This window comes from Hyla sarda, chromosome 6 (assembly GCF_029499605.1).
Source record: "Hyla sarda isolate aHylSar1 chromosome 6, aHylSar1.hap1, whole genome shotgun sequence".
Taxonomy (NCBI): domain Eukaryota; kingdom Metazoa; phylum Chordata; class Amphibia; order Anura; family Hylidae; genus Hyla; species Hyla sarda.
The window spans coordinates 223,896,983-223,911,297 of NC_079194.1; the positions used below are offsets into that span (position 1 = coordinate 223,896,983).

Here is a 14,315-nt window from a genome sequence, read left to right on the forward strand (position 1 = left end):
GCGCAGCGAAACACGTTGCATCTAATAAATCCATTGATTTTACTTGGCTGCCTGATGGTTCCTCTCTGCGCCAGACAAACTCCTGACTCCCAGGTCTTTCAGTTTTGATTTTACTCTCACCCAGGAGGGCTGCAGTGGACCTTCTTCTTGACTTCTTCTGCACTTTACCTTGTTGTGTGTGGGCGCACAACCAACTTTGGTAAGCGGCTTGGGAATTATCGTCCCCTACCCCCACCAACAAGATCTACTGATCCCGCACATGAGGCGCCTTCCTCCCTCTCTCTAGATAAAGTAGTACTGTCTACGCAATCTACTAACAGTCATATGTCAAATGTGTATAATGTCATATTTTCTTGTGTTCGAGTGCAGGATACTTTCCTGGCCAGAAAGTACTCCTAAAACTAACCTAAAGCATGTAGTCAGTAAAAGGTAATGTGAATGTCAAAATGCTATATGTACTCATTGTCTAGCATAAATATGTCTAGAGTAGCAAATAATAATAGTGTTCTAGGGAGATGTGTTTTTATGCCAAGGGACCCCAGTAGCCAAGACATTGGGCAGAGAGCCTCCGGCAACCCAATCTGCAACTATAAGTCTAAAGTCATAAGTCTAGTCATGTAAATAATGTCTAGTATATAGTCTAGTCATGTAGAGTATGTCACATACATAGTCAAAAATGTCATGTTATGTTTAGTAAATAGTAATGCAAGTCAGTAAATGCATATTCCAGTTGTTATGTGCATAGTCAAAGGTCCTTACAAGTCAAGTAAATGTATATGTACAAGTTGTATAACATCATTAATCCTGTTCAACCACAAGTCAGAGCATGTATGGACTATTATACTGAGACTCTAATGTTATCTGTTATTCCACCAGCCTGAAATGGTTTGTTCAAAAATGCCTCAGGACTGCATCTGGCCCCACGGCCACTTTGTTCCTCATCGAGATCGACTTGTGTTAAGTAGTGGGGTTTGTGATGTCCCAGTACATGGTCCTGTACTACCCTTAGGCCCTGTCAGGTTGAGACCCTCAGTGACCTTGGGGCTTCCCTGCAAGGTCTCCCCTGTTGTTCCATAATGTTGTGTATATCACTTTAATGCCTAGACAGTATCCTTATGTATAGGCAGTACAAAGGACCTGTGGGACCTGTATTAGTCTGTCACATGTTATGTTATACAGTCACAGGATTTGTTGTCACATGTTCTCCCAGAGAGCACCAGCTTAACCTATGACCCGCAGATTGACTAATGGGCTTTAGTCCAGCCCCCAAATATATATAAAGGGGTGGCCATTACAATGCACTCTCTTCTCTTTGCTACCAGCTCTGCTGCTGCAAGCATCAAGTCTTTGCTGAGGCAGCAACCACCAGAGATCTCAGGGCAAGTGATCAGCATCTGGAAGACCCCAAAAGCTACAGTCTCTCCAGTAAGTCTCAAGTCTATGTCTGCTGTCACTGAAACTTGTCAAGTCCTGCACATTGTCAAGTCAAGTCTAATTTCAAGTCAAGTTAACTACAAGTACATTGGTCCAGCAAGCTGCAAGGTCCTCTGGGTCCTGGCCACCTCTCTGGGAAATCTGGCCTTAGCTGTGATGATAATTACACCTGTCTTCTACTCAGTAAAGCCTCCATTTGACCATAACTGGTTGTGGACTCTCATTTCACTTCTAGCAAATGGGATAGCGAAGAATCCGGGCGTGTGGTGTTCCGGAACTCGAAAACCACACTGGCGTCACAAACACTAGGGGTTAATACCATCCAGCCCCCGGGGTTAATGCTATCTGATCCCACCATTCACACCGCTACACCTGTAGTCCTGCCATTTTACCCTATGGTTCACCACATATTAAAGGGGTACTCCGCCCTAGACATCTTTTCCCCCATTGTCACGGCCACGCCCCCCCCTCATGACGTCACACCCTCCCTCTCAATGCTAGACTATGGGAGGGAGTCTGATGGCCGCTACGCCCCCTCCCATAGACTTGCATTGAGGGGGCTTGGCCGTGATGTCACAAGCCTCCGGTGCAGCAGCCGGCAAATGACCGCCGGGTGCTGCAGGGAGTTTGTGGGGGGGGGAAAGATGTCTTGGGGCAGAGTACCCCTTTAACCCCTTAAGGACCCATCCCATTTTCACCTTAAGGACCCGGCCATTTTTTGCACATCTGACCACTGTCACTTTAAGCATTAATAACTCTGGGATGCTTTTACCTTTCAATCTGATTCCGAGACTGTTTTTTCGTGACATATTCTACTTTATGTTGGTGGTAAAATGTAATCGATACTTGCATAATTTCTTGGTGAAAAATTCCAAAATTTGAAAATGTTGCACTTTTTTTTTACTTTGAAGCTCTCTGCTTATAAGGAAAATGAATATTCCAAATAAATTATATATTGATTTACATATAAAATATGTCTACTTTATGTTTGCATCATAAAGTTGACATGTTTTTACTTTTGGAAGACATCAGAGGGCTTCAAAGTATAGCAGCAATTTTCCAATTTTTCACAACATTTTCAAAATCAAAATTTTTCAGGGACCAGTTCAGTTTTGAAGTGGATTTGAAGGGCCTTCATATTAGAAATACCCCATAAATGACACAATTATAAAAACTGCACCCCTCAAAGTATTCAAAATGAAGTTCAAAAAGTTTGTTAACCATTTTTGAATTTTTACAAGGGGTAAAAGGAGAAAAATCTTCCTAAAATGTGTAACCCAATTTCTCTCGAGTAAGGAAATACCACAAATGTGTATGTCAAGTGCTGTGTGGGTGCAGTAGAGGGCTCAGAAGGGAAGGAGCGACAGTGGGATTTTGGAGAGTGAGTTTTTCTGAAATGGCTTTTGGGGGGCATGTCACATTTAAGAAGCCCCTATGGTGCCAGGACAGCAAAAAAAAACACACGTGGCATACTATTTTGGAAACTATAATTCCCCACAGGTGTTTGATGACTTTTCGTTAAAGTTGGATGTGTAAATGATTTTTTTTTTCACTAAAATGCTAGTTTTCCCCCAAATTTTAAATTTTTACAAGAGGTAATAGGAGAAAATGCCCCCCAAAATTTGTAACCCAATCTCTTCTGAGTATGGAAATACCCCATGTGTGGGCGTCAAGTTCTCTGCTGGTGCACTACAATGCTCAGAAGAGAAGGAGTCACATTTGGCTTTTGGAAAGCAAATTTTGCTGAAATGGTTTTTTGGGGGACATGTCGCATTTAGGAAGCCCCTATGGTGCCAGAAAAGCAAATAAAAACCCACATCGCATACTATTTTGGAAACTATACCACTCAAGGAACGTAACAAGAGGTACAGTGAGCCTTAACACCCCACAGGTGTTTGACGACTTTTCGTTAAAGTTGGATGTGTAAATGATTTTTTTTTGTGTGTGTGTGTGTGTGGGAAAGTATGTAGTGTGTGTGATTGGTATAACTTTTATATGTAACGGTGTGTGATTATAAATCACACACCATTATATTGGGGGGAAAACGTTGCGGCCCAAAAAAATGGGGGGGGGGGCAAATGCAGCGTCCTGAACCCCTAATAGGGCCCGGATCTCACTGAAAAAACTGCGGAAGACACTTGAGGACATTTTAGGGGGTCGGCGGGGGGGGGGGGGGTCGGGTTATTATTTTTTTTACTTTTTTATATTTTTAACCTCCTACCTGTCCCTGCATACAAACTCACCGTGACTAAAGGACCCTTCTTCAGCCCTGAGGGGCTCCGATCTTCACAGAGGGGGGGTCCCTGGCTCTTTCTTGCCACTCTGCCCGCTGACTGAACTCAATGGGCTAGCAGAACTGCGAGAAGGGGATGTTAACCCCACCTCTGCTGGCTACTATTGGTCGGACCAATAGCAGCACTCCTGGGGGGGGGGTGACTAAATCGCCACCCCCCATAGATACAGGAGGTTATTGGGGGTGTATTCTACACCTCTGATCACCATGTATCTCTGGGTCACACGTGACCCGTATGACCGGAATCGCCTCAAATCGCCTGTGTGAATTCACCAGCAATTTGTGATAATCGCCGACATGGGGGGAGTATCAGGACCCCCCTGGGCATTTGCATGGGGTGCCTGCTGATAGACATTAGCAATCACCCTGGTCTCGCCCGGCAGGGACCAAAATTCTCACTGGCGTACAGGTACGTCCTGGATCCTTAAGTTCCAGGGCGTACCTGTACGCCCTGGGTCCTTAAGTGGTTAAGTTCTATCCAAAACTACTAGAAGGGTACGTTCACATAGGTGGATTACCTGTGGATTTTCCTCAACGTATTTGCTGCATAAAATCTGAAGCGGATCTTGCTACCATTGACTTCAATGAGTCTGCAGGAAAATTTGCAAATCTGCCTCTATTGCAGATTTTCTGCTGACCCATTGAGGTCTATGGTAGCAAAAACTGCTGTGGATTTTCCTCAGCAAATACAGTGCGGAAATTCCACAGGTGATCCGCCCGTGTGAACATACCCGAAGGCTGAGGGAGGAGTTTTCCAAGTCCAACCCTCTCTGCTTAAAAGACTGGACCCAGCCTGGAGTGTTTTTGCATGAGTACACCCCAAGACACTACTATCAAGTGTACCCTAGGGTCAAAGGACATTACATTGTGCCGAACTCCTACTTTCAAAAAGTAATCTGGGCTCACAGGGGGACCCATCAGGTAAGCCAGACCACCCTGCCATATATGACATTACAACATACTTCGCCCAAGGGACTACTAACCTCAGGTATCCTGAACTACCCTCCTTGTGGGTTCCACATCTATGCTTAGTATAGGCCATTAATATGTTTTTAGGGGTCTGACTTTGGGCATCCCCATCATTCGTGGGACAGCATTTCTTGGGTGAGAGATGCAGACTCTTCATTGTTCACCAGAAACAGCATCAATCATTTTTTTATTTGGTCATCCACAGCTTCCATTTATGCACCTTCATGCTTCTCCCTGCTTCTGACACAAAAAATTAGAGCAAGACCAGCAGGGCTCATGTCCTGGGAACAGAGTTTCTGCACTTTTTCCACAGCAGGCACACTACTCCTATTAGCAGGAGTCCTGCAGGACTAGCCCTTGAGTGGAAATTTTCGGTGAGTTCCCACACTTTTTTCCCAGGACTTGACCCCTAAAGACCAGTGTCCCATCTTGGCCAGTGATTGGCTTAGCGGGTGGACCTGCTGAAAAATCTTGCTTTGGAAGCAGGGAGAAGCAATGAGCAGCAGAGGATCAGAAGGCTCTGGAATTGGAGCTGTGGGGTACCAGATAGTTAAGTATATTTTTTTATTTCTACACTGCCCCAGCAACATACTAGAAATATTGTTAAACCAATTTAAATCAATGGGACTGAGAAACATACAGTGTCAGACACAGCAACCAGAAAATATACAGCACTATACCTGGTAATGAAGAGGTTGCTGCACTTGTCCATGATCTCACATTGATGTCTATGAAGGGTTTTTGGAGCTTTGAACCAGAATAATAAATCTTGTATTGTGTTCAGTTAAGTACATCCACCCTTGTAGATTACACTTCTCCAACTTTACAGGACTGTTACCAAAGGAGCCAGTCCAAGGGTCATCATGACCCCCTCTCTTGTAATGGGGGAAGAACACATCAGGACACACATTCATAGCATATATATATATATATATATATATATATATATATTTACCATGTGTGGAAAGGAACCGGCACTGTGTAGAGGCTCTGGGCCCAGTGGGTGCTCTGCTACTGGAGACAAGACTCGATGTCCCATGAAATTGTAAATCCAAATAAGAAGCGGCACTCCAATGTGGCAAAAAATTGTGTATTTATTCACCCATCCAGTTACAAGTGCTACATTTCGGTCTGCACAATGAGACCTTTCTCAAGCCGAGCTTGAGGGCTTGAGAAAGGTCTCATTGTGCAGACCGAAACGTAGCACTTATAACTGGATGGGTGAATAAATACACCATTTTTTGCCACATTGGAGTGCCACTTCTTCTTTGGATTTTATATATATATATATATATATATATATATATATATATATATATATATATATCCGCAGTCATGGCCATAAATGTTGGTACCCCTGAAATGTATCTAGAAAATTAAGTATTTCTCACAGAAAAGGATTGCAGTAACACATGTTTTGCTATACACATGTTTATTCCCTTTGAGTGTATTGGAACTAAACCAAAAAAGAGAGGGGGAAAAGCAAATTGGACATAATGTCACATTAAACTCCAAAAATGGGCTGGACAAAATTATTGGCACCCTTTCAAAACTGTGGATAAATAAGATTGTTTCAAGCATGTGATGCTCCTTTAAACTCACCTGGGGGCAAGTAACAGGTTTGGGCAATATAAAAATCACACCTGAAAGCAGATAAAATGGAGAGAAGTTCACTTAGTCTTTGCATTGTGTGTCTGTGTGTTACACACTAAGCATGGACAACAGAAAGAGGAGAAGAGAACTGACTTGAGAACCAAAATTGTGGAAAAATATCAACACTCTCAAGGTTACAAGTCCATCTCCAGAGATCTAGATTTGCCTTTGTCTACAGTGCGCAACATTATCAAGAAGTTTGCAACCCCTGGCACTGTAGCTAATCTCCCTGGGCGTGGAAGAGAAAAATTGATGGATGGATTGGTGGATAAGCAGCCCCAAACAAGTTCCAAAGATATTCAAGCTGTCCTGCAGGCTCAGGGAACATCAGTGTCATTGCGAACTATCCATCGACATTTAAATTAGGGATCGACCGATATTGATTTTTTACAGCCGATACTGATATTCTGCGAACTTTCCGGCCTATAGCTGATAACTTATGCCGATATTCCGTGCATTTCAGGACCCCCGGCCTCTCCTGGGGTCCAGAGTCTAACCACCTACGCTGCCCGATCACCCTGCCTATCCTCTGGCCACATGCCGCCAATGCCCCATTGCCTCCAAATCCTCTGACCACATGCCGCCGCTGCCCCATTGCATTCCCATCCTCTGGCCACATACAGCCGCCGCCCTGCCCCATCGCCTCCCCCATCCCTGGTGTTATAATTACCTGTTCCCAGGGTCCGCGTTACTTCTGGCTCCGGTGGCGTACTACACTGTCACTGTGCGCACTGACGGTGATGTCGCGTTGAGGACGTCACTCATCATTGCGCAACGCACAGCAACATCGTAGGACAGGCAGGAGCCAGAAGTAGTGTGGACCCCGGGAACAGGTAATTATAACATCGGGGATGGGGGAGGCGATGGGAAAGCAGCGGTATGTGGCCAGAGGGTGGGGGAGGCAATGGGGCAGCGGCGGCGGGCGCCCGCATTATCGGCATCATTGGCAAGGTAATTGCCGATACCGATAACTTCGAAAATCAGGAATATCAGCCAAACTGATAATCGGTCGGTCCCTAATTTAAATAAAATGAAACGCTATGAACTTGAGTAAGCCAAAATCCTTCTGGGAAAACGTCTTGTGGACAGATGAGACCAAGATAGAGCTTTTTGGTAAAGCACATCATTCTACTGTTTACCGAAAATGGAATGAGGCCTACAAAGAAAAGAACACAGTACCTATAGGGAAATATGGTGGCGGTTCAATAATGTTTTGGGGTTGTTTTGCTGCCTCTGGCACTGGGTGCCTTGAATGTGTGCAAGGCATCATGAAATCTGAGGATTACCAATGTATTTTGGGTCGCACTATACAGCCCAGTGTCAGAAAGCTGTGTTTGCGTCTGAGATCTTGGGTCTTCCAGCAGAACAATGACCCCAAACATACGTCAAAAAGCACCTAGAAATGGATGGCAACAAAGTGCTGGAGAGTTCTGAAGTGGCCAGCAATGAGTCCAGATCTAAATCCCATTGAACACGTGGAGAGATCTTAAAATTGCTGTTGGGAAAAGGTGCCCTTCCAATAAGAGAGACCTAGAGCAGTTTGCAAAGGAAGAGTGGTCCAACATTCCAGCTGAGAGGTGTAAGAAGCTTATTGATGGTTATAGGAAGCAACTGATTTCAGTTATTTTTTCCAAAGGGTGTGCAATCAAATATTACATTAAGGGTGCCAATAATATTGTTAAGGCCATTTTTGGAGTTTGGTATGACATTATGCCCAATTTGCTTTTTTCCTCCCTTTTTTGGTTTAGTTCCAGAACACACAAAGGGAATAAACATGTGTATAGCAAAACATGTGTTAGAAAAACTTCAGGAGTGCCAACCTTTACAGCCATGACTGTATATATATATATATATATATATATATATATATATATATATATATATATATATATATTTATATTAACCTGATACTGATCAATGTATTTAAACACATGAATAGATTTTAAACTGTGTATACAGTAAGTGTTTTAATATACAGATTAACAAGATCATAATCACAAGCAATGCAGTAAAAGTAGCATGACAATGAAATGAAAGAAAACAATAAGTACTGATGTTTCAAGGCAGCTAATGCAGAAAGTATCCTCATATCCTGGGTAGACATGAATCTTTTTGTGGTAAGGTGAGGTACCTTATCTTTTTAAGGTAAAAGTCCTTGTAGCTTTTCATACACCTGGCCCTGAACGGTTCTTTATTCAAGTTAATCATTGGATCAATCCATTGCAGCCTGACAGTTTGCATATATCTGTAATATATGTACAATATATATATATATATATATACATAAAGATATTTACATAAAGATTACAAAAATACATTTCAGTTATGTACATATATAAGACTTGTTTACATGAAAAAATATGTCCTTAACGGAAAAATTAAAAATTAAAGGAAACTCGTACTAAACACGAGACAAATTCAATGTCTTCGAGGCCTAAAATACAGTTTGCAGTCATTTGGTTATATTGTCTGTGAGACTGTAGTATGCACTGTTGCATGCAGAAAAATGTAGACTTAAAATTTGAGTGTCCTTTTGAAAAATAAGGGTGGAATAATATTAGGGTCATGTATAGCAAAATGTAGCATAGCAGGTTGAAAAAAGTTGTTCAGAATTTCATACAGATATGTAGTCTGTGTGAATGTTGTGATACAGCTGAGTGCACGTTATGGACCCATTTGGTATGACTCTGTAATATGTCCCCAATATACTGTTACTACATATATATCCTCATGACTTGGATTTTAGGTGGAAGTACAATATTGTCTCTAAATTCCTCACACAACACATATTGCAGCATGTTCCATTCCAGCACATAGAACTGCTACACAAATTACAAGGTGTCTGCATCAAGGTTCTGTACCCCATACATTCCCTCAAAGTTACAAAACAAACAAGAACCTGTATTTATGGCTTATTGCTTATGGAAGCTTCATGTTCTTACATAGATTTCAAGTCTGGTCTGTTAAATATGTATGTGGATCACATTGCAAGTATGTGGACATGGCTGGATATTGACAAAAAGTGGCAATTTGATCTAGGCCCTTTGTTAGTTCTCAAGAAGACACAGTGCTCGCACTTCAGGTCAGTTTTCCCAATGATTCTCAATCATGCTAAAAGGGAATATCCCACATAATGCAAAACAAAACAGAGCTATGGAGCAATACACACCACTATTCTAACACTATCCATGTAAGTACAGCCTCTGTCCAGTGCAATTTTTAGCCTATTTCTTCATCTATATACAGCTCTTATCTCTTCACTTTTTTGTAGGCGTGCACCAATGTAATGCTGTGACCAGGAACCAGCTGTATTTCAGCCTGGCCCTTGGAAATTCCCTAGTTATAAGAGCTCAGGTCTCCTGTCTCCCTCCACCGACCTACATAGAAAATAGTCCCTCACACTTAACTTCAGAGATCTCACTAATACAAAGTTCTATGGGATCTAATTTCCCATAATTTTTTTCTCTACTTAGTGTCCCCCACAATGTATCCTTCTTATTTATTATTTGTGCTTCATATATGACTATATGCATTACTATAAGCATGTAAAGAGAAATAAAAATAGTACTACACATAGACCAATTCTCTCTAAAAGATAAACAGTATATGTTTCTATGAATTATCTCTCTTCACATATACAAGCTCATAACACCAAAAAGAGAACCATACCACAAATTAAACAGAAAAGTAATAGAATGTACAAAATCAAAAAGAAGAAGAAGCGGCATAATAGCGAAACGATCGTTGGGGTTCAGGTGTAGGTATGGTTTGGCACCCTTTATTGTATACTTTTGGCAGGTATTACTCTTGTATCCTACCAGCTACTGTGGCATTTACTCCTTATACTTGTATATTTTGATGTATTTGGGTCCTACCATTGTCCTATATCTTTGTATGTCCACTAGTGCCTATCCATTTATGTTTTAATTTTAATATCTATTTTTTTACTAAATTGTATTAATAAAGTTGATTTTGTACATTCTATTACTTTTCTGTTTAATTTGTGGTATGGTTCTCTTTTTGGTGTTATAATTACAAATACATACCTTTACCTACTATATATGTAGGGTTATATATATCTTTGGTGACATATACAAGCTCATGTAAGGTTATAAGGAAAGTATATGATAGACAAATGCACATAGGTATCAATGCGCCTGGGGAGATGGTCAGTAATGGAACTTGTGTGTTCACCACTGCACGCTGCGTAAGGTGGACCCAGAAATGAACATTACAAGGAACAGCAAGGGGTGCTTCCACCAATATCAGTGTGAGATATCTCATAACATAACCATATTAATAATAAAGAGACAGTCCATGTAGCTACTATGGAGCCACTGGAGATAGATGCCTAGGTGTGTAGCAATTTCAACCTACTGAGGTTCATGATTCTAGTATGTAGATGATACCAGTTCTGCAACCAGGAGTCTATTATATGGCATAACAGGCAGGCTTAATATTGTGTGACCACCATGCGCAACCCTAGAAATACTGAATAGATATTAAACTTGTTCTTTTCATCACACAAATTGTAAAAATGCAATGTGGGAATGCAGATGAAGCTATAAATGTAGCCTTACCCATGGTTAACATTGGACTTTATACAATAAATGTGGCACATCTTCAATAGGAATGCAAGAAGGCTGAACAGTGAAATGGTCATATATATATATATATATATATATATATATATATATATATATATATACATTCACATTTCATTGCACATAATGTATCCAGTTGGTTTGCATGACCAAAGGTGTTCTTACCGTATGTACACCTTAAGAAGACACAAAGCTTCATATAAAATAGGATTCTATCTCACATGCATTCCTAGGCTGAAAAGTAGATTTTATTAGGTCGTCTCTTTTGCTCTCTGTTTCATGGCTTAGTATTATTTCTTACTAAATAATAGAAATCTCAGGCAGACAGAGGCTTTTTTGTGCAGCCGGCTAAGATCGGGTTCTAAGCCAAATTTACTCAAGGTTCTCAGTTTACCTGCTTCAGCCCAGCGCCAGTCTGAAAGACCTTGCAATGTTGAGGGAAAGGGTGCTGACTTAGTGCAACTTTTCATCAACTGGGCCACAAGTTAGGATTGCCTTGCAGTTTATTTTATATTTTGTGGATGGGGTTTGTTGAATAGTTTTCCCCATTATATAGTCACAGACATTCTACCTGGCGAAAATCAACTAGTTTGATAAGTAGATGGTAGGGAATGATGACCCACATTAAAGTGGAGTTCTGGCAAAGACAACCCTACTGTTCATGTCTCACCTTCTTGAGGATCTGGCTTGTCTATGTATTATGTGGTTTGCCATTTATTTAAAGGAGTAGTGTAGTGCATTGTTTTCTTGTCCCATTGTGCCTGGGCTGCAAACAAATAAAACTCACCTTCCGACGTTCCCCCGTTGCGCTGCTATGGCTCTTCAGTCCCGGTCTTCTTCCTGCTTCCATGTGCATGGATCGTCACACTGCAATCAGCATATCGCCAACTGCAGCAAAGTCCCGCCTTGGCCGGTGATAGCCTGAGCGCAGTGTCGCTTAACAAGCCTGGGCCCCACCTTCTTCCAGCTGCCCGGGCCTGTTATATGACACTGCACTCAGCCTATCACTGGCCAAGGCGAGCCATCACTGCGGCCGGCTATACACAGATCGCAGTATGACAATCTGTGCACATGGAAGCAGGAAGAAGACCGGGAAGACCAAAGAGCTATAGCAGCGCAACGGGGGAGAATCAGAAGGTAAGTTAAAGGTTTTTTTTTGTTTGTTTTTTTGCAGCCCAGGCACAATGGGATAAAAAAAAAATGCACTACACCACTCCTTTGAAGTGGTGGACCAGACTCTGATAACAGCCGTTTACTAGGGGATTCTTCAGTCAGTCCCCCTGGCGATCATGAGATGACCCCTTTAACTAACTTTATTGAGAAAATACAGTTTTAGGCTTTACATGCGGTATAAATAAATATGATGGCACTTATTTTAAAAGTGATTCTCCTGGAGCAAGTAAAAAAGTAAAATGGACAGCAATAATAGAGATAAGAAAGTAATAATGTACATTATCCGATTATGTAGCTATGATGTCCATGAATGTGTTATACAATCCTGGACAGAAGGTACAGTATAGGCTTGACGTTGCTTTACAGTCTTGTTAAACATTATAAGTATGTGCCTAAATTATGCATTGACAACAGACCAAAAAACACGATCATCAGCAGGAATTGTAGAGACATGGGAGAATCTGGATCTTTATATTAGAGTTGTCCATCATTTTGACTGGAGTACAGTCCTGCCCACGAGGAGTTAAGAGTTGCTCAATAGTGTAAACAGTGGGAGCAACACAGTAATAGTCAGCAACACACTTGCCCTGCCCATCATGAATAAATCCACACTGACATGGCTGATGGTTAGGTTCATCGTTTATGAATATTCAACATAACAAAAAGTAGTTGATCGGTTTGGTGTTGAGGTCAATAGAAAAATGATTTAATAATTTACAATTATAAATAAAAATCAAAGCATTAGTAACAGATCATCATTTGTCATGATCCATTTCAATAAAAATATCATAAAACCCCATGTAAGTTCTTATTTATTTAGGCACTGTTACCATTACTGAACAACATAGCATTTGGTGCATTGTAGCACATGAGATGAATCCATGGTATCCTCAGACCTGAAACTCAAACATGTCTGTCTGTTTTTTTGCCAGTTTAGCAACTTCTTCCCTTATGGCTTTAACCAGTGCGGCTGTGGATAGGTTTGTGATGGAGGCGTCTGGAGTATCAGTGTCTGCTAGACTTTGTTGAGAAGCTCCAATAGATGGTCCAGTGGCATGGTCTAGGCTAGGATGTAAATTAACTGGCTGGCCAAACTGCCTGGGAAGTCGAGAAGGAGAGTTCTGTGGGTATCTTGATCTGGGATACGCCTCAATGTATCCTGGGAGAGGAACCTAAGGCAATAAGAAATATAAAGATGTTCAGTATTTTTAAGACAACCGAAGAGCTGATCAAAAAAGTAACTTTAAAGGCTCATGCAAATTAAAGAATTATGATTCTGTGCAACCTCTATGTATGATCCCAGTGATGACCTCGGTGCCAGTGATGAGTTTCCTGCACTGATGTGGTAATGGTAAAAAGTACCCCAGAACACACCCTGGCACTGTGCCTAGCTGATAACAGGAGAACCTCTGTGCAGACATTCCTGGGCACCGGCATAAGTTATAACTGAGTTATATCCTGTATTATACTCCAGAGCTGTATTCACTATTCTACTGGTGAGGTTACTATGTACATACATTACATTATTTATCCTGTACTGATCCTGAGTTATATCCTGTATTATACTCCAGAGCTGTACTCACTATTCTGCTGGTGGAGTCACTGTGTACATACATTACATTACTTATCCTGTACTGATCCTGAGTTATATCCTGCATTATACTCCAGAGCTGTACTCACTATTCTGTTGGTGAGATCACTGTGTACATACATTACATTACTTATCCTGTACTGATCCTGAGTTATATCCTGCATTATACTCCAGAGCTGTACTCACTATTCTACTGGTGAGGTCACTGTGTACATACATTACATTACTTATCCTGTACTGATCCTGAGTTATATCCTGTATTATACTCCAGAGCTGTACTCACTATTCTGCTGGTGAGGTCACTGTGTACATACATTACATTACTTATCCTGTACTGATCCTGAATTATATCCTGCATTATACTCCAGAGCTGTTCTCACTATTCTGCTGGTGAGGTCACTGTGTACATACATTACATTATTTATCCTGAACTGCTTCTGGGTTATTTTCTGGGCTTGCCTTGGGCGCAAAAGGAGCTAGCTACAGCTCTGCAGACGGCTATGCATTCTGTGCAGTCTCCGCCCAAAGAATGAACATGTTCATTTTTTGTGCTTACACGGAAAGTGGAATTTCCATGCTGGAAACATCTGGCATGGAA

General features: G+C 41.5%; 1 protein-coding gene across 4 annotated transcripts in view; it reads right to left on the reverse strand.

The window, feature by feature from the left end:
* Window positions 1-8,297: 8,297 nt before the first annotated feature.
* The window catches only part of KIAA1549L (KIAA1549 like), a 179,412-nt gene continuing 173,394 nt past the window's right edge, over window positions 8,298-14,315 (reverse strand). For all 4 annotated transcript variants that reach the window (XM_056526603.1, XM_056526601.1, XM_056526602.1 and 1 more), the window contains exon 21: window positions 8,298-13,298. In XM_056526603.1, the coding sequence (XP_056382578.1) occupies window positions 13,017-13,298 (282 nt within the window). In that variant the 3' untranslated portion in view covers window positions 8,298-13,016. The remainder of the gene's footprint in view (window positions 13,299-14,315) is intronic.